At 40.4% G+C, this 21,737-nt stretch overlaps 1 protein-coding gene across 1 annotated transcript in view; it reads right to left on the reverse strand.

The window, feature by feature from the left end:
- Positions 1-3,102: 3,102 nt before the first annotated feature.
- The window catches only part of plpp2b (phospholipid phosphatase 2b), a 29,145-nt gene continuing 10,510 nt past the window's right edge, over positions 3,103-21,737 (reverse strand). The window contains exons 2-6 of the mRNA XM_037769173.1: positions 14,885-15,036; positions 13,831-14,093; positions 12,433-12,490; positions 9,384-9,560; positions 3,103-7,362 (exon numbers count right to left, since the gene is read on the reverse strand). Of these exons, the coding sequence (XP_037625101.1) occupies positions 7,204-7,362; positions 9,384-9,560; positions 12,433-12,490; positions 13,831-14,093; positions 14,885-15,036 (809 nt within the window). The 3' untranslated portion in view covers positions 3,103-7,203. The remainder of the gene's footprint in view (positions 7,363-9,383; positions 9,561-12,432; positions 12,491-13,830; positions 14,094-14,884; positions 15,037-21,737) is intronic.

Here is a 21,737-nt window from a genome sequence, read left to right on the forward strand (position 1 = left end):
TCAGTTTGAGTGTCGTTACCCAGGATTCATCTGGCTGTTACGCCCACTAATTTCCATCAATCGCATGATCCCACCTTTACTCCAATGTCATCTATGCCACATAAGGAATGCTCAATTGGGAACAAAAATTTAGAACATGCCAGAGATTACGAATATTCATTATTTCAGGAATCAGCTTCAGAGATTTCAAGGATCCTAGATTTTCTAGCTGCACCACTGTCCCATATTTATCCTTCTCTCCCGTTTCTGGTCCTGCAAAATTCTAGCTTGAAACCATATGGCCGCCGTCCCCTGCTGGGACACTGACCAAAGTGGGCTGAACGGTCGAGTATATAACATTCAGCGTCGTCTATACCGCACCGCAGCATCAAAAATACTGGCAGCCGAGTCATTTCTGTCACGCTTTACTGCTTCCAGGCCTGAGGTTTTCCCAAAGCCGCTCATCTAGAGAGCCACTTCTCACCAGGCTCCGAGTCATTCACAGAATTCCTTCCTTGTGGACCGAACCATTCATGATTTATGGTGGTTTCTAAGGAAAGATCGGTTTGCTGTGTTTGTGTCGACACTTGTCAACAGATCAGACATTATTTTTTGACATAAACCTATTTGCATGTTGGCTTAAAACAAGGTCCATAATTAGCCTTTCATGAAAGATCATATAAATAAGTGTGCTGAACAATAAGTCATGATAGAATATAGTTAGGGAATGTATCCACTCCAGGTAGAGTATCTATATCATCTGCCTCATTAACCCCTCAGGCAGATAGATTATGTGTTAGATTATGTCTTTCAGATAAATAATAGTATAGTCTTACTATTTACAACCACAGGCAGATATATGCTGTTTAGCAAGCTTAGTAATGCCCCGGTTACCATAGAGATCATCTCTCATAATATAACAAAGTAAATGAACTATTAGGCCTTAAGGATAATATATTCAGTAAGGGTATATTATGCATCTCTGGAGATATTAATGAGAAAGCTATGAACTCACACATTGTAAATCACCGAGGAGGAGGAGGAGGAGCAGAAGAAGAAGGAGCAGAAGGAGCAGAAGAAGAAGAAGAAGAAGAAGACTCATAGGGTAAATACTCATGTAAATAAAATACCTTAATGTTTTCCACTCCTAGTTGTTTGGACACCACAGTAAAAAATAGCCCCTCGTACGCACAACTTTCACAGCGTGCATGTGAGTAATATTGTTTCAAATGAGGGATGACAGTGGTTTTCAATACCGCTGCCAACCTAACTCCCACAAACGTCCCCATGGGTCCAGTGTTTATTTCGTTATAAATACATGAGTTTATTTTAGTGGAGCAGCGTCCATTCTCCAGCCAGGCAGCAGGAGAGCCCTGATTAACCCCTCATGAATCCTCAGCACTTGGTTTTGATTATTTAAAAATGTCTAATGCACAAGAAAGTCCTGTCATGAATCAGTCACTCGACAGAACGTCTCCAGAGGTAAAACTGTAAATCTTTAGGCATTGCACGAATGCTCAAACCATTATACATTATACATGTGAATCTGTCGCTAAACATGTGTTGGAACATTTAATTTACCTTCCCCACTTCTGTATTATTCAAATTTATTCAATATTGATCTCTATACAATATCACCTTCTCTAATTCAGAAGAGATAAACCTGCTGAGTGAAGGATTTTCATTTTATATGGTGCATCATGCTCTACATAACCATCAAGTTGCTTTATAAGGAATGATTGATTGAGCACGGAAAAGAAATTCGCAAGTTTATGATGTTAAAGGGTCACTTCACTCCAAGTTACAGAAACACATGTGCTCGGTGGATCAACCAGAGTAAAGGCCTTTGTACACCAAGGCCGTAACTTTCGTCCGAAATTGTCGCACGTTTAAAAATAAATACGACCTCACGTTGTGTCAATCAAAATTACACACCGACTCCGAAACTTTTGTCCAGCATTTAAGTTTTCGAAAAGCCAGAAGAGGGTTGTTTGACCACTCAGAGCCACCGTCCGTGCAAACGTCATCTTCCAAAATGACATCTGATAAACTGATTCACGTCTCCCAGCACAAAGCACTTTATGATTAAGAAATAAAAGAGTACAGACATGCAGAATTTAAAGGAAGATTGTGGCAGGTGATTGCAGAACAGCTTGTAATCAGGGATGATCACAAAACAAAGGATGTATGAAAGATAAGACAGTAGTGATTGTGTTCTAGGCAGATAAACGATAGCTTCTTGCTAATGTCATTCATTCATTAGCTCCGTTTGGGACTGGCTCTATCCATCGCAGCCACATAATTCATGCAGTTTTGTCTCGTACTGCGAATTTTCGCAACGAATAGAAAAACAAAAACAAAAATCATTGGACTCAGCTTGTAAGGGTTTCTATGAGTAATGTTTTTTTATCGGATGACAGATTAAAAAAATGCATACGAAAAATATGCAATGTGCAAAAGCCTTAACGCAGACACCGTTTCTGACTGTGGAATTTTCAAAATGTATTTCATGAAACTTTCAGCACCACAAACTACATTTCTTGTACCTTCATTGAACTGGGGTGGATGCAGTAATTTTAAAGATGGATATCTCAACTGGGCTGATAAAACCAAAACTTTTTGCATGGCAAATTAGCACTGGAGGTCAGTGAGAAAATGTGTTTTTTTTTCTGTATTTTGGGCAAACCAATCTGTTATCAGGTTTCGGAGAGCAGATACGTCACCCTGGTGGATTCACTATAAAATAAACTATCTTTAGATAACAAACACTAAATTTAACTAATGGTGCCTTCCACGCCTTGTTACAACTCCATTTTCAAAGTGTGTTGACCTTCTGACTTGTGGGCTGAAAATTGCGTCATTCCAATGAAAAATTGCTTGCAATCAAGATTACAGTGACCTCGCCAAAAACATCTTGATGCTGCAACAACAACGTAGTTTATCATATTTAATTTCTTAAAAAGGGGGAAAAGTTCCTTTCTGCGGGACACGTGTTTACCATCACCATCTATCAAGTACATGAAATAAATCATGCTTCAAATCCTTGTATCAACAATGTAGAAAGCTTGGTAATTCCATCGTAACATCTGTGACATTAAATGTTTAAATTAAAACAAAACAATATAACTGAATGATTATATCTTTATTTAAAATTCTCTGGTTTAGAGCCTATAGATATAATCTATATACAAAAAAAAGCAAACAATGTGAATCATACCTACAAGTGGACATATAAACAGGCCAACCAGTGCCTACTTTAAGGCACTAATCCAATAAAGCATAATAACACATGGAGCATGACCAGCTGAGAACCTCGGTTTCCATGAAGCTGGAGGGGCATCAAACACACCATGATGTTTCTAGAACCTCATCCTCATTTGGGCTATTAGTCTGGCTGCAGATGATTTAGATGTAGAAAGGAGAAGGGGAGGGTGGTGGTGGTGGGGGCGGGGGGGCTCGCACGGCACTTCACCGCAACCAGCTCCAGCTGTTTCTTGTTGTAAATCTGTGTTTTAAATGTGTAGGAGTCCCCAGGGGCCGAGGTTCACCATGGGATACCCCACACTCCAATACCCGCCTCTCTCTAGTCCCAGCTCAGCTACGGGGCCTCACAATCACTACCAGGTGAGATTCCCTCCGTCTTCCTGCCTCCCCTCTATCAGGTTTGTGGTCCGTCTGATCTGTTGTCAGTCCTCCAGGGCTCTGCATGCCGTACAAGAACTGTACAGGAGACCTTATTCACAAATTAACCTCATCCATCAACACAGGAAGGGGAAAAGGAACAGAGACGGATCTTTGAAGTGGGATCGGAGCGGTGTTACTAGCTTCAAAAACACAGTTGGGTATGTAACCCTTTATCATTACAACAGCCCTTTAAAAGCCCTGCCAAGGCATCTGGCTTATGTTTGGACCTGGAATTGGATCCGTTTGTGTGGCAACTCCTCCAAGCCACCAGTCTGAGAAGGCATGGGCCAAAGCACACTGTACAGGTGAAATTAAAAACGCACCTACATGTGAAATAAAAACATACAAGCATATATATACACACATCCTTCACGCAACATAAAACATGTCTCATAGCGTTAGTATATACAGTATTTGTGGCTCATAGTGGCAAGCAGGGGTGATTGCACAAAAACCTTAAACAGCGCTGGCATTTCCAACCCTTGTAAGAGTAAATAAAAAACTTCTCGTATTTAAAATAAATTAAAACACCATTTTCAAAAAATGGTTGTCTCATCCTTCTTTGATTATTCGTATTTGAGAAATAAAAAAAACACACAATAAAACAGAAAGAAGAAGGCCAAATTGCTTAATATTTGATTGGCAATATAGTAGTGGTATGACACAAAGAAATTAAAGCTATCTGCATCAATGGTTTCTACCTCTGCAGTCCATATCACACAGGGGAAACATAAAATCATTCACAAACTCCACATTAAATTTACACATTTTTAGAAAAGCATCACCACTGCTGAGGATGAATCAGACCCTGTCTGGACATAAAATACGCCCTTAAAGGGGAACTATGCCCATTTTCAAAATTCATACATGTTATTTCTGTGGTAGACACACTGACTTTCTGTGGTAAGACAGTCCAAAAAACATTAGTTAATATGGATCACACTCCCAAATCCAAAAACTACAGCGCTAAAACTAAAACTTGTGATGTCATAGAGTATAAAGTCTGGAGCTGCTCCATAGACAATGAATGGGAGACTGATTTGAGTGTTTGAGTGTCTTTTTTATACCCAAATGAGATTTATTCTATTGTAGTGTTCTCAGTAGTGTACCCATATACTCAGAACATTCCTCTTGGGTGCTTCTTTGCCAATTCAATGTCTATGGAGCAGCCCCACACTTTAGACACTATGACATCACAAAGTTTTAGCACTCTAGTTTTTGGATTTGGGAGAGAGTTGTTCATGTTTACTAATATTTTTTGGACTGTCTCAGACCATAGGAATAACATGTCTGAATTTTGAAAATGGGCGTAGTTCCCCTTTAAGACTCAGTTTATGTCCTTCCCTTAATTCAGATTCAGACTAATTGGCACTGACGAGATAATGCAACAAGTCAGACACTCCTCTGGACACACTTGGGGCAGTGATGCAACATGACGCTGAGAATAATTGCTGGGAGTAGAAATCCAGCAGAGTCGATCAATGTAGTGTGAGTCATCGGGCACGACAAGCCTGTAAAGTCACTTTTAAAAACATTATATTGTTTGTCAGAGTAGACCTGTTTGTGCGGCAGTTAGGAGAGCTGGCAGAGATCATTTCAGATCATAGGATTAGCTCTGACTCGTGCTTCTCGACATACATCTCCTTTAAAAGCAGCTTTGGAGTGGCCTGCAGGGGACATTTTTAGTTTGTGAGCCTTTTTGCAAACATGATAAACTGTATGGAGAAAATGAACTGTGAACTGGTTGCCACTTCAAATATTTTGTTATGATTTGCAACACTCTTCTAGTGTGAAACCAGTTTAAGGTGCTCTAAAATGAAGCTAATCAACAAACTGTGCCTCAACCACCATTTCCAAACATCCTTGTTTTTCTTCCTCTTACATTTCTTTCATTGCTGCCAACAAATTACGTTCTCTACATACAGAAATACATACGAAAATTGTTAAAGCTACATTAAGCGACATATTTGATGTTAACGTAAAATCAAAGAACTCCTGGTAAGTAAAATAGTTGCTAGTACTACAAATCCCACTGAGAATCAACACCCAGATATTCCCGCTCAACACATTCACACTCCCAACTCGTCAAACACTGCCGCTTGGTCAGCGCCCCTCGGCACGGGATACCCCTCTTGTGTTACCTTTGAGACGGACCGGGGACGGCGTGTCAATACACGCTTGTTACATGCATAGTGTCCTTTCAAAATAAACTTGTGTTTTCACAGGAAGTTGGGTTTAGGCAACACAACCACTTAGTTAGGGTTAGGAAACAGTCGTGGTTGACGTTAACGTCTCTGACTAATGACTCATGTGCTTAGCGACTCACGTGACTAATGAAAGACGTGACCAAATAAGCCAACGTTACTTTTAGTTTCACTCACAGTGGTCTCCTTGTTGAAAGTCTTGTGTTTGTTCGATCAATCCATCCCTCCCGCCTGCCTTGAGTGGACTCTCACGCTATTAATAATACGTCACTTGCTCCGATTGTCGCGGGTGGGTTTACATTGGAGTTAGTTGAAAGCCCGGTTTGTCACATACTGTTGCTAAAAGGGTGCCTCCATGCGTCGGTTTCCAATGCCAAGGGGCGCTGCCCAATCGGCACTGCCCAATCGGCGGTATTTGACGTGTTGGGAGTGAGACTTTCAGGCTGCTTCAGTTCATCAATCCATATTGGCGGAACCCAACCGCTCTCACTGATCCATTATATAAAACTGTGGGCAGCGGTTTCATGCAAACAGAGAAACAGATTGTACGCTCATTGTAAAACAGTAAACAAGTGAACTAATGAACAAGTGACAAGTAAAAAAAGTGGAGCATGTATCAAGCCAAAGAAAACTTATTTTTCTCAGGAGGTGGCGGCATAAAGGCGAGTGAATATCAGACTTACATTTGTCAGTTGGCAGGAGAGGACTCTCATTGGGATGTTCCTCTGTTTCTGCTGTGTGTGTGTGTAACTTGTTTGCTAACTCATTTGCCACAATCACTTAATAAGGCAATAGCATGTCATGGCGCTGTTGCTGTGGGTTTGGAGTCTTTCGCTTAATGCAGCTTTAAGCACATACGCTTTAACATCAACAATGATGTATTAAAAACAATATGCTCCTCTCTCTCTTACAGGAGAAAAGGAGGTCATCATGGAGTCTTTGAGAGGGGGCTCAGGCACCTGGCGATGGGATGCAGCCCCCTCAGTCAGTCCAGTGGTTGGGGAGTAGGGGGGGTGTGAGTGGTTGACACAGAGGGAGGGAGCAGGGGGCTCGGAGGCTGCAAGCTACAGACCTGATCCCAACTTTAATCCTTTCAAACAGACATACAAAGGGCTGGTTGCAAAACTCATAAATACTCTAAAAGTTAACACCTCACACTTATAAGACCTCTCACATAGCTTCAACAACGGGCAGCCTACAGAGTCAGGACCGCAGATGACCCAGGTTATTCCTCTGAACTGCACAATCAAGGTGGAAGCCCCAGAGTTGGACCCTATCACACAGGTTTGGGGTCTGCAGGCTGCAGCCTCTGTTCCCTATATAGCGTCAGCCCCCGTCACACAGGGCCTGGACTGTGGTGATAGTTGTAATGGTTGCTGTGCTCGGAGTCTGCAATCTGCAGGCTGGGTTTCCTCTCTGGCTCTTCGCTATCAGCCGTGTCTGGCCTTGTGCAACGTGGAGGACGCTTCTTAAAGAAGTCTGACACATAGCACACCTGCAGAGGAGAGGAGAGGAGACAAAAGGAGAGGAGAGGATGTTAGCTTTGGTCACTTAGAGCAGTGTTTCTTGAATTATTTTCTGGCGTCATCACCCTAAAATAAATTACAAATCCTCAAACAAAATCCTCACTTTGAGTAAAATGATTCAGTGTATTAAATGAGTTAGTCTCTTTTTTTTTATAAATTAACTATCTTTAATGAATATAACTCGCCAGTGCCTCCCTCTGTGAGGCGGGCGGTAGGAAGACCAAACCGTTTTTGACTGCATTGAAAAAGTTGTTATTGAAAGGCTAAACGCCAACAAATATGGATCGAAGCAGAATATTTTGTTTGATAAAAACATGTTGTGAATTTTGCGAATGATAACATCTATTTTTTTTCAAAATATGTTGTCTTTTGGACTTTAAAACTCTCTGGAGTTATTGGAAATGTTTGGATCAAACAAGTCTGAAATAATCCTTCGCAGCCGTCACTGGAATCTAATTCTACTAATAATAATATTATTAGTGGAGCCTGATCTTTATCTGCACCTACCGATGCAGAAATAATGGGTTTAAACACAATGTGGCCACAAAGTAGCAAAAAAAAACTTTTGTAGAAATTATCCAGTAAATGTGTTATTTGCGATTTTAGCAGAGATGCGTCGATTTATTGGCCGAGCATCGGTATCGAACGATTTTCACCTCATTGACTGCAACTGGCTTATCGGCAAATAAAATGGCATTCACCGATGGCGGTGGCCGACGTTTATGTGTTGTATTGGATTCATTTTGTTCCGGCCAAATGTTTGTGTTTTTAGCTGCTGATTTAATTACATTTAATTAATGTTTCACAAAATGTTTTTGTCGGGCTATGTAAGTATTGAAAAATAAATTCCTCTCATTGAGTAGGTAGTCGTATACAGGCTAAAGGGGCTTTTGAAGCAGTTATTTATCATATGAAAGAAGGATATACTAAAGCTTGTTTCATACATTTGTACAACTTAATTTGTGCTCAGGGCTGAATGACTTTAAGAGTGAAGACAGTTCAGTTATTTTTTGTAATGAAGATTTCTTCCCAGATACAGAATAAACAACAACAAAACATCGGTATCGGCCCATAATTTTGGGAGACCTGGACCCCAGGTTGGGAACCACTGACTTAGGGGATATTTTTCCCACATAGATTGGGAGTATAAGCATGTCAGGGATGCAGAGGAGGTAAGGGCTGGGCTGGAAACTTTGATTACGTGTGTCTGTGCACAGCTGTTAATTGACACACATCTGAGAGGAACACACAGAGAGCAAGCTGAACCCTTCAAGGCCATAAAACAAAATGCCCAGGAGGGTCTCTAATTGCGCACAACGCTGCGAAGGCCAAAGCGCGGGCTCACTTCCCAATTAATCATACATGGACACACACACACACACACACACTCTACCACTCCAGAATTTCCACAAGGCGGTGCTGACAGTGGCTCACTCAAAACAGGGAAGTGGCCAAACAATAAAGACGCCCAGCTGGATGAAGTGAGCAGAACGGACGTGTTGCCTGAGAAACTGCCAGCGTGAGTGTGTGGGTTTGTATCAAATCACACTTTGCTGCTGTCACACTTCACTCCCTTTTTTACTGCCAGACTGAAATAAAGCTGAAATATGGATTCTTCAGCGGCTTTGAAGGGAGTATCACTAACGGAGAGATTTCCATTAAATGTCCATTTTATGATCTGGACCCACCCATGTTTGCTTTTCCTAAAGCCAGAAACCGCAGGACTCAAAGTTAAGATGTCATCAGGTCTGAGGCTGGAGCTACTTCACATAAAAATTAAATATCGAGTGTTAATTAATTTAGCTTTGAGCTGATGACATCAGTATAAAATCAAACTTTCTGTAAATTACCAAAAAATTGGCTTCCATTCACTGTATGAGCAACGCAGCATCTTGATACCAGACCACAAGTTATGACATGGAAATAGCATGTAGGAAATTCTTAAATTTTGCAATGTTTGGCCTTGAGTGAAGTTGTCGTGGAGACTCACGTTGAGCACAGCAATAAGCGCTCCCTGCAGCAGCCCCACCAGCACGTCGCTCCAGTGGTGCTTGTAATCAGAGACTCGGGTGTAACCCACGTACACCGCAAAGGCCACCAGGAAGAACTGGATGGTGGGCCGGAGAAGTCTGGCCCACTTGGCCTCCAGTCTGGCCTGCACGTAAAGCTGGAAGAAGAGGAAGAAGAACAGAGGGTGGTGGATCGTTGGGGGGTTGAAAGGAGAAAAGACAGAAAAGAGAGACTGTCAACTTGCTATTACACTGAAAAAATTATGTTATAAGGGGTCCTGGTTATCACACCATAACCAAGGTTAGGATAATGTAAATGGTATGTGAACCAACATCTACAGTATTTGCACTGACATAATGTTATAACAAAGTACGACACCGTAACCTAACTAGGATACAAGTGAGGGATAATGTACAGCGAGCCGGTCATTGTTGTGAAATAAACCCAGACAGGGCGATGCAGCACCCCGACGACGCCTGAAGGGGTTTATTTCACAACAATGACCCGCTAGCTGTACATTATCCCACTTATCGCACGGCTACTTACTCAAGAAACCAATAATTTGACACAAAAACGCAAATGCCGATGGACATTTTTCTACAAAGATGGACTCCAGTTATGACGTACTGGACTATATAAATGTTCAACAGTGTTATATGTTGAATGATACTGATATTGAAATTTAAATGAAACTTGAATAAAGTTAAAGAAAATATATATATATTGTAATACTTGGACTGCATTATTAAACTAACCCTCCCTACCCTGTATATAAATGTCATGTAATGTGGTTACGTAGCAGTGATGTAATGCAGCAGTTACATTTCTGTTTTGCATCTATCCATTTGCTTAAATAGATAGCCTGATATACTGTAAGGTTTCAGGGTAGATGGTATCTCACTCCAAACACCAAGAAACAAAAAGTCCATTTATTTGAAGCCTGAGTAGGTGTCTCACTAATGCAAAAACAGTGGCTGGTAAGCCTCAAATTGGATTTAACTGTAGGTGCTGAGTACGAGTCTAATTTATGTCCACTATGGACTGAAACCCCCTTTATTACTGGAAAACAGCAGACGCCAAAAAATTATGAACCTGGCAACAGCACAGACTTCTCTGGACTTCTGCTGGGCTGCTGTTGAAGGTGTAAAAATTGGCATCACACCACAGTCAACCCTCCCTGTCATACAGCCACACTGAACACTGAAGGACTGCAGGCTGGATATCACAGCTCAGTCTATTTGTTTGCAGCATTTGCTTGGATAAAAAACAGAGAGCGTGGACTGAACCACTGACAGGACTGAACACTATACAGGACTGTCTCAGAGAATTAGAATATTGTGATAAAGTTCTTTATTTTCTGTAATGCAATTAAAAAAACAAAAATGTCATGCATTCTGGATTCATTACAAATCAACTGAAATATTGCAAGCCTTTTATTCTTTTAATATTGCTGATTATGGCTTACAGCTTAAGAAAACACAAATATCCTATCTCTAAATATTAGAATATTTCCTCAGACCAAGTAAAAAAAAAGATTGATAACAGTAAAACAAAATCAAACATTTGAAAATGTCCATTAATGCACTCAGTACTTGGTTGGGAATCCTTTTGCACGGATTACAGCATCAATGCGGCGTGGCATGGAGGCAATCAGCCTGTGGCATTGCTGAGGTGTTATGGATGCCCATGATGCTTCAATAGCGGCCTTTAGCTCATTTGCATTGTTGGGTCTGGTGTCTTTCAGCTTCCTCTTCACAATACCCCACAAATTCTCTATGGGGTTCAGGTCAGGGGAATTGGCAGGCCAATCGAGGACAGTAATGCCATGGGCAGTACACCAGTTACTGGTGGTTCTGGCACTGTGGGCAGGTGCCAGATCATGCTGGAAAATGAAATCCTCATCTCCATAGAGCTTTTCAGCAGACGGAAGCATGTAGTGCTCTAAAATCTCTTGGTACACAGCTGCATTTACTCTGGACTTGATGAAACACAGTGGACCAACACCAGCAGCTGACATTGCTCATGGCATTACTGTCCTCGATTGGCCTGCCAATTCCCCTGACCTGAACCCCATAGAGAATTTGTGGGGTATTGTGAAGAGGAAGCTGAAAGACACCAGACCCAACAATGCAAATGAGCTAAAGGCCGCTATTGAAGCATCATGGGCATCCATAACACCTCAGCAATGCCACAGGCTGATTGCCTCCATGCCACGCCGCATTGATGCTGTAATCCGTGCAAAAGGATTCCCAACCAAGTACTGAGTGCATTAATGGACATTTTCAAATGTTTGATTTTGTTTTACTGTTATCAATCTTTTTTTTTACTTGGTCTGAGGAAATATTCTAATATTTAGAGATAGGATATTTGTGTTTTCTTAAGCTATAAGCCATAATCAGCAATATTAAAAGAATAAAAGGCTTGCAATATTTCAGTTGATTTGTAATGAATCCAGAATGCATGACATTTTTGTTTTTTTAATTGCATTACAGAAAATAAAGAACTTTATCACAATATTCTAATTCTCTGAGACAGTCCTGTATTCTGTCTTTCCTTTCAAATGTTCTTTGAAGTGAACTGTGCTGCTTTGCTTGGCCTCGTGAAGCTCGCTGTCTAGCACTGGTGCCTGGCTTTTAACACAAAGAGATGAGGCCAAGGGTAATGAACTGGATAGGCCTGAAAGACAGAACACAGCACATGCTTTGCCTTCATCATCATCACTGCTGGGAAAAAAGGCCTCCAGATCATTTCTCTCAGCGTCCACATTCTTCCCCTCAACTCTGAACGCCTTGTCCTTTTTACGTCCACGGGCACAAACCGCCTCTATGGGCCTTTTCTCCTACTCAACAATTAACCCTCGAGTATAGATCCAAATGCGTAAGCTTGTTGTCAGATGAGTCCATGTGAGGACTGTTATGCCTGATTCACACTGAGATATCCGTTTCCATGTTTACTGTACATAGAGATCCGTATTTACACAGTGTTTTAGGACTTTTAGTCATGGATTAAAGTTCACATGCTGTACTTACCGCTAGGAAGAGCATGCAGTACATCCCAAAAGAGGAGTGACCAGAGTAGAAGGACAATCTGGAGAAGAGACAGAATCAAATATAATGCGTTATACAGGATATTTAAAGGTCCGCTATTGTAAAAAGTGAAATTTTCATGTCTTTTTTTTTATTATAAAGCAGGTTTAAGTGCTATATAAATACTGTGAAAGTATTTCAATCCATGGAGAAATACACACATCCTGTAGTCAGAAAATGTAACTTTAAAACAAGCTGTCAGGATTTCTGTTTGTGATGTCACAAATGTACAATATTTAGACCATTACACAACGGTAAACATTCTAAATGTGTCCCAGTTTATTTCTGGTTGCAGTGTATGTGACTCATAGACATAAAACAAAACAGTTTTATATCTATGATGTGAATGACAGGATGTCAGCTGACAGGAAGTAAACATGGACCCAAGCTGTTGCATAGCAACACAGTTCCGTTGAAATTCCAATGAAATGCACTAAAACGGAGGTTTCAGGCAGACAGTAAAAATAAAGTTTTCTTTTTTAACATTACTGCATGTAAACATGTTCTTGTAGAAACATAAAATACATAAAAGTATGAACCTGGAAATGAGAATGACATGGGACCTTTAAACTGTAGATTCTTTTTGGCATTATTATCATGTAAAAACACCGGTATGTGATAATTAGTGTTAAAGTGTCAATTTAATTTTATAATTTTTCAATTTAAAGCTAGTGTTGGTAATCTTCAAAAGCATGTTATATTTGTTGAAATTCTCTTTACAACCTGACATCAATCAATAAATCCATTGCTCTGACAATGACAATATATATCATCAAAATGATATAAAATGTCTATTGTATATATTTTTCTATATGGTTTCTATCGCGATATAGGCTAGGCTAACATTTATTTTTTTTCTCTATTATTTCACTTAAAATGTTCATTTTGCACTCAAGTTCTTAAAATGAGAACACACTCAGTACTTTGCATTTGTCAAGTATTTAATTCACACAGGAGTATAAAATAGGCATTACCATGTGGTTATTTCATATAGACTATTTTATTATTCACCAGAAAACATGCTATATAGTGATATATATCGTTACCACAATATGAAATGACATATATCATGATAGAAGTGTTAGGCCACATCGCCCAGTGTTGCGTCCAGGTAGGCCTCCCAATCATTTCTCAGACTTTTGGAGCTAGTGCTGTTAGCTACTAACATTGGAAAAGGATTGGCAACACTGGGTTGGGTTTTTAGGTTGGATAATTTTTTACATCAAGCGTACTCTTGCTAGTTTCTCAACATTACCAACCCTAGCTTTAAACACATTTTCCTCTCTAAGCATAATGATACAAGTATACCACTATAATACTGTGATCTCATCCTCCTCCTACCTGGACTCGGTGACGTTCAGATCGCTGCCAGTACAGTTGATCACCGGCATGTATCCCGTGCAGACCTTTGGTTGGCATACGTCCATGAAGTTTGGTCTCGGGCGGCCGATGGTGAACTTGGCAAGGTCGGTGAGCGACTGGCTAACGGATGCTCCAAACAAGAAGGTGCCCACCACCTTGTAGAGTGCAGCTACATACTGGTTGAAGTCAGAATTGGAGTAAATCCTCTTGCTGTAGACCAGATAAGCCTCTCCAGAGGAGATCTGAGGGAAGAGGGTGAACAGGGAAAAGAGTTTTTTGTTAATCTATTTTTCTCATCATTAGAATGAAATTACTTTTCCTCCTTATACATTAACACTTTGCATAATTCCTAAAATTAGTAATGGAACAAACAACACAGAAATGAGTGAAGTCCTATTAACTTTCTATGATTTTGGCTTTACTGAGGTGTCTCAAGGGAGGGCATAAAAATACTACAACAATACATGGACATTCTGCGAGTCATTGGTACGCATTTTAACCTTATCGCGTGTCATTTGTATGCCAAGCAAATGTCTGCAGTTAGGTTTAAATAGGAAAACCACTTAGTTAGGTTTAGGAAAAACATCATGGAAGGGATTAAAATAAGTACAATACATAAAAACAACTATATACTACAACTATAACACGTCACAAACGTCACTAAAAAACATGTGACAGTTGTCATGTGGCAAACGTCACTGACGTAACTTATAAAACAAAACACTGATCTCGAAAACCGGTCTCCTGGTTAAAAGTCCAGAAGTTTTAGGACCCATCCACCATAAGTGGTCTTTCTCTGTTTTCATTCGACATCACAAACTCTTACCGCAGGATGCGTTTACATTGCAGTCAGTACAGGATACATGGCGTACAAATGACACGCGGAAATCAAGAAAAGCGTACTTATTGCACGCAAAACGCCCTGCGCATTATCATGGCATTCATACGCCTCTTCGTGTGAACAGGCTATGAAGTGAGATGTAAATAAAGGTCCCTGTGAGAAGAGAGGGGAGATTGATGAAGTGAAACTTACAATGACGACAGTGCAGGGGATGGTGACGGCCGCCAGCATGCCATGGGTGATGGTGTCTGGTTTTAGGGGGTACATGATGCTCTCGTCGTCACAGTAAACCCCTCTTATATACGGCTTGAACACGATGGTCATGACGATGAAGGGCAGCGCCGCTGTAGCCGAAACAAAGCAGAGGAACTGATGAGAGGGTTGGATTTATTCACTATATTTGGAGATTTTGGTGAAATGAGATGAATGCATTGGTCACTGCCAAGATTATAACTGGGCATGCAGACAAGGAACAAGGTTGATCCAAGTTAATGGACATCAATATTTAACAAAAAATGTTTTGAAATAACATATTTGCCCCGTTTTATGCAGCTTTTCAGACATGACATCATTTCTGAAAGCCGGGAAATGAAAATGTTTCTCTAAGTGTAGCTAAATTGTTTTTCTCTCTCCCTCTGGACTTCGAGGTCTAAAATCATAAAGATGAAAACAACCCAGTAGGGCAAAAAAAACATGCAGTCGTTAAATGTCTGGGTAGAACTGCGTAGCAAGGAATCACAAAAATAAACAGTGCAAAATAGTATTTATATACACTGGCATGTGGGCATATGTAAAAGTCACACATACTCAACAGACACAAGAGTGTACACACACAGTTACAAGACTGTACACAAATTACTGCAGAGACAACACACACACACACACAACTGCAGCTCTTTTGACTGATGTGGCTGTGTGCACAAATAAGACCAAATATAGCTGCTCAAGGCTCCTGAGTGCACGAATGATGTCCTTGAGATGTTCGGAAACATCCATCCCAGAAATACCTCTCTTTCTTTCTCTCTCTCTCTCTCTCTCTCTTACACACAAGCACACTCTCACTTCACTGTATTTTGTAGAAAGACACATTTTCTTTACAGATTTGTATTGATAAACACTAATGAAGACATTATGCAGATGCTCTTTCTCTTTAAAGTCAGACTCCTGAATTGGCGGAGACTGAGGGAAGATTTTGGTTAAACTATGACTGTTTTGAACATACTGAGGATATTCAGTATGGGCAGCAGAGAAGTGGACTATGGTGCGAGTTGTTTGAGAGGTTCTTTTGTATATAACGATACTTGTAATGAGCAACCTACAGTTCTGAAAAGTGAAGCCAATGCTGAAGTGCCTTAAACTTGCATTCTTTCTAATAGCCAGCAGGGGGCGACTCCTCTGGTTGCAAAAAGAAGTCTGATTGTATAGAAGTCTATGAGAAAATGAGCCTACTTCTCACTTGATTTATTACCTCAGTAAACATTGTAAACATGAGTTTATGGTCTCAATCGCTAGTTTCAAGTCTTCAATACTGCATGATGTCCATTTAGTGGTCCCATTTGGAGTCAAGTAGACCATAAAGCAGGGTGTGCTTTCGGGCGTGGCTACCTTGTGATTGACAGGTTGCTACCACGGAGTTGTCTGGTGTGGGAGTTGTCTGTGTTTTTGTCTTGGATCTTTAACCCTTTCACAGTGTGTTTACAGTTCATGAAAGTTAACTAAAACATTTTAGTTGCCTAAAAATGTCTTGTTCAGTGTTCAGTTGTACTTAGCTCCACCCTCTTGTGTCACTTCTGGTTGCTAAAAAAACAAGATGCGACAGCCAAAAATCAAGATGGCGGCGGCCAAAATGCTGAACTCGAGGCTTCAAAACGGCAGTTTACAAATCAATGGGTGATGTCACGGTGACTACGTCCCCTTCTTATATACAGTCTATGATTGGAATCCATTGTAACTGACCTTAATCTTTAACTTTTGGTGGTGTCTCACAATGGTTAGTGTTTCATACTCAAAATATTTTGGGTTGAGTAAGACTTTAGTAGATACAGAATGTGTGAGAAAGACCTTACTTGCTAGACAGAAATGGCTAAATCATTATTTTAGTCAAAGTTTACTTGAAAAAGTAAAAAGAATGTGATTTTAAAACATCGACTCTGGTAGATTGTAATGGGTATTTGTCATTTTCTTTGACACGTCGTATAAAGTGTAAAGAATTCATTGATAGATGAAAATAATCTTGAGTTGCAGCCCTACTGAGGAATGCACCCCTCCAACCTGATATCCACTACCACTGTCCATAACAGGCAGACAGACAGTTTTGGGGCCACTGTGGAAATGCCATACAGCCACATACTAAAGGCAAGAAAAACAGACGTGAAAAAACACTGCACACACTTGAAAAGTGCTCTCACCAATAGTATTACATTTCTGTGTAAATGAGCAGTGGACCCCTCCCATTCTTTCAAAAAAAATGTCTGCAGCTGACATAATTCCAGGAGGACTTCCAGCGAGACTGACTGATGAGAGACCAAGAGTCCACACGCTGAAGACCGAGACTGAAGGAAAATATACAACTGGATGGTGGATCAGGATTCAGCTGAGGTGAACACCGGGTTTAACTCCACCCTGAAACGGATATGGAATGACAGCCTACTGTAAATGTATGAAGAACAGCAAAATGCATGGCATGTTTTTCTTGAATTCTAGAGCAGTGGGCTGAGCAGGTCAAAAAGATGTAGAGAAGGATGTATAACATGTTAACATGCAACGCATCCTCATACAACATTTTTTTATGATATCCTTCAAAAAGTTATTCCTTATTTCTCGTGTGTTTTCCCATGAATGTCCAGCAACACGTGTCAATTTCCGCTCATTACATGCATAGAGTCTTTTAAAGAAAACCTTCCATCTTCACAGGAAACAACTTGGTTATGTTTAGGCAAGAAAAACTACTTTAGTTCGTGATTTGGGTTAAAATAACTACAGTATGTAAGTAACGTTATTTAAGTATGAAAATGACGTGAAAAAAATCAATGTTGACTTCTGGTTCCACATGGGGTATGAACGCCAGTCTCCTGGGCAAATGTCCGGTGTTTTTTTGACCCATCCATCGGACCTCCTCCCTACGCGGCGTTTGTCTCTCTTTATACTTTCTGATTCACTGTAATTTGTGTATATCTCACAAAATACATTTCGTAGGTATAGCTATGAATGGTGTATGGAAACAGCCTGTAATGTAACACTAAACTCATTCCGAGAAAAAAACATAGGTACACCATTATGACTCTTTGTAATAAACTACTAATTAACTAATGAAGCAGAGAAATTCCTCTAATAAACACTGTAATTCATAATAAACAACAATACACAATGACAGGCAGTGTGTCTACCTCGTGTCTGACATCGCAGATATCCGAGGTGACATGAGATGAGTACGGACATTGTTTAGTGACATGTCAACTGCACACATGTTCCTCACAGACACCATATAGACAAAGAGTCTTACTGGCTCAGTGAGGAAGGGCAGTGGCAAAATAGACGCTTTGTGTTAAGAGGAGAATAAACAATAGAGCTCTATAGGATAAACACATCATTGCACATGCAGGACTCCTGGTAACCCAACCTTAGAGGAGCTGGTTTAGACAAACAGAGAAGGAAGAAACGCAAATAGAGATAGTTGATTTCAACACAGTATTCATACACAAAAAGCGCTAATCTTCTTATGACATTTGGAAAAAAAGGAGGAATCTCCACTCCCAACTTCAATATTTCAACACAAGATGTTGAAGTAAAAACACACCTGTCTTATCAGCCAAAATGGCCTTCAGTTTACCCCATCAAACAGATATGTTGTTGGCAGCTTTATTATAGGTGAAATGCAAAATAAAATCTGCCCTCTGTTACCTTTTGACAGAGCCAGGCTAGCTGTTTCCCCCTGTTTCCAGTCTTTATGCTAAGCTAAGCTAACCGGTCTTATTCCACATTCCTCTTAGCAACACCAAAATCCTGTTTGCGACAACCACAGCACAATTTTATGTTCTCTTGTATTATAAAAGACACCCTGCAGGCAAAACATTTGTTTTTTCCATGCACTGGTTAATTTTGAGATGTTATGATGTTAGATGCCATTTTGCTTTCATAACATGTCGTCTTTCAGACTAGTGGAAAGAAAACATACCCACAAGAAAGCGAGGAGTGAGCGGAGGGGTATTTAGTTGGTTGCGATCTGCAACCACACCACTAGATGCTGCCAAATCCTACACACTGTACCTTTAAATAATCAACTGGGGGGAAGTTTCATGGTGATTTGGCTTTTGGGTACAGACATGAAAATGGAATCAATCTTCTTATCTAACTCTCCGGAAAATGAATAAGCGTACTTCCCAAAATGCAGAATTATTTGCTTTAACCAACACGCTGTAAATATAAATCTTTAACTAATATTAGTACCAATTTCACCACCTGTCTAATGCATCTACTCCACCTTCCCCCCTTCGTCTTCACACCGCTGTCTCCTTGTGAGCAGCAGCAGCTGGATGACACCTGTTCCTGCACGGCAGATTCCCGCTGGCCACCAACCACCAGACGCCTACTGGGTCCCTGTTATCACATCTACCAGCCATGTCAGGACGTGGTAAACCCGGCGTATAAAGTCTTAATCAACATATTTTCCTCTTAGCACCACCAAAATCCTGTTTGTGACAACCACAGCACAATAATATGTTCTCTTGTGTTTAACTAACATCCTGTCTCAGGCGCCTCAGGGGAGACCCCCGATACGGATTTACTGATGTGGCTTTTGGGTGGCAGCGCCTGCATCTGTATCCTGCATCCTGCTTCCAGCTGGCATGAAACCTTTCCATCTCAACATCACCTCATGGTTGGACTTAAATCAAACAGATAGAGTGTCATTCAGTTATTATTGTGACTAAAGGACTGAATATCTTTCTGCAATTGATTGGTTTTAAAAATATTTAATCTCTGTGGAAAACAAAACAAAGAGAATGATAGGAAACTCTCAACTATCAACAGTTTCTTTGAAAGGACACCCTGAAGTATCTTCAAAATATTATCTTAAACATTTCCAGACTCCTAATATATCCAGTATGGACCAGTGGGCTACCTCCGGGTCTCAAAAGTGAAGCCAATTCGGAACTTGCATTCTTTCTAATAGCCAGCAGGGGGCGACTCCTCTGGTTGCAAAACAAAGTCAGATTGTATAGAAGTCTTTGAGAAAATGACCCTCCTTCTCACTTGATTTATTATCTCAGTAAACATTGTAAACAAGAGTTTGTGGTCTCAATCGCTAGTTTCAAGTCTTCTTCAATACAGCATGATGTTCATTTAGTAAATTATGGTCCCATTTAGAGTCAAATAGAACATAAAGCAGGGGATGCTTTAGGGCGTGGCTACCTCATGATTGACAGATCGTTACCACGGCGTTGTCCGGTCATAACCATTCCACAGTGTGTTTTCAGTTCATGAAAGTTAATTATAACCTTTTTGAAATTGTCTTTTTCAGCATTTGGTTGTGCTTAGCTCCACCCTTGTGTCACAAAAAAAAACAAGATGGCAACGGACAAAATGCCACACTTGAGGCTTCAAAATGGCAGTACACAAACCAATGGGTGACGTCACGGTGACTACGTCCACTTCTTATATACAGTCTATGGTATAGACGTGATTGAAATTTACACAGCATGTCAAATATATAATTTGATATCATAATATTATCAGACATGAAAATAAATACTTTCTTTTGGGGTTGGAGGGTTGAATCGATAGCTGAGGGAGATTTGGGGGCATTGTGACATAAAATCTGTTTCTAATCCACATGTTATGTCAGCCAATACCAACTTTTTGTGCAGTGTGGAATGTTTGCATTCAGCACCAACTTCAAGTGTAAACAATAGTAAAGGAAAGACTTGTATTCACATATCATAACTATATAACAGCAAGTTGTAAAGATTTGTGTAAGATTGGCCTGGACAAAGTCAGGGGGGAACGTTTATTTACTTAATACAGCATGGTAAATGTCACTTTAAAATGACAGAAGGACATAATTATTTCTAGTCACATGGTATAGTACCTTCAAACTGTTTTATGAAGCTTTTAACACTTGCCAGAGCGGGGCCATTAATCACAGCAGAGCGAAAGAAAAATTAAGGGAAAGGCTTCAAAGAGAAGTGCCAGCAGCTAATGAAACATAGCGACCTTCTTCAATCCAACAAGCTCACAAAAGGCTAAATAAATTACATTCGTGAGTATCGTTTGTATTTATCTGTTTAGCCACATGCTAAAGGTTTTAATGAGTCTTTTTGCGCTGACTAAATCCTTTTAAACAAACATGGATTTTGCCAGTTTGCCACACATTTCACAAGCTGAGTGAAGTCAGGACACCTGGCCTTAAATAACCCTCCTCTGGCTTGTAAACATTTCTGTGCTAATAAATGAAGCACTAATTCGGCTGACACATGACTTTAACTTGTTAGTCGTAAATTACACGTTTGAATGAAAATAAAAGCGCTCCAATAAAGAGTCTGGACTGCCGTCATGGGAAGAATGAATCCTGAGGTGTGTGGATGTGTCTCATGAGCGGTGCCTCTGTTGGTCATCTCTGAGAAACAAACCAGCCACTCTCTTGAAAAGCAGACACACAGCTCAAAAAAGATCCATCAGCAGACAAAATAGGTCTCTGGGATACCACGAGACAAGCCCACAACCCAAACTGACACTGCTCCAGAGCTGCCTGCACTTACTTAAAGGGGACCTATTATGCTTTTGTGCTTTTTCCCTTTCCCTTAGTGTGTTGTATAGTTTTTTGTGCATGTAAAAGGTCTGCAAAGTTACAAAGCCCAAAGTCCACACCAAAGGGAGTTACTCTCCCCCACAGAAACACTGCTCCTGAAATGCCTGAAACGCCTTGTTTGAAGTCCTGCCTTTTCTTCCGTAACCTGGTGAAGTCACCAGGTAACACATTTGCAAAATTAAATTGATATTTTATCACGATTAATCACATAATTGTCCATAGCAAATTAATTGCATATTT

The sequence above is a fragment of the Sebastes umbrosus genome, chromosome 5 (genome assembly GCF_015220745.1).
Source record: "Sebastes umbrosus isolate fSebUmb1 chromosome 5, fSebUmb1.pri, whole genome shotgun sequence".
Lineage (NCBI taxonomy): Eukaryota > Metazoa > Chordata > Actinopteri > Perciformes > Sebastidae > Sebastes > Sebastes umbrosus.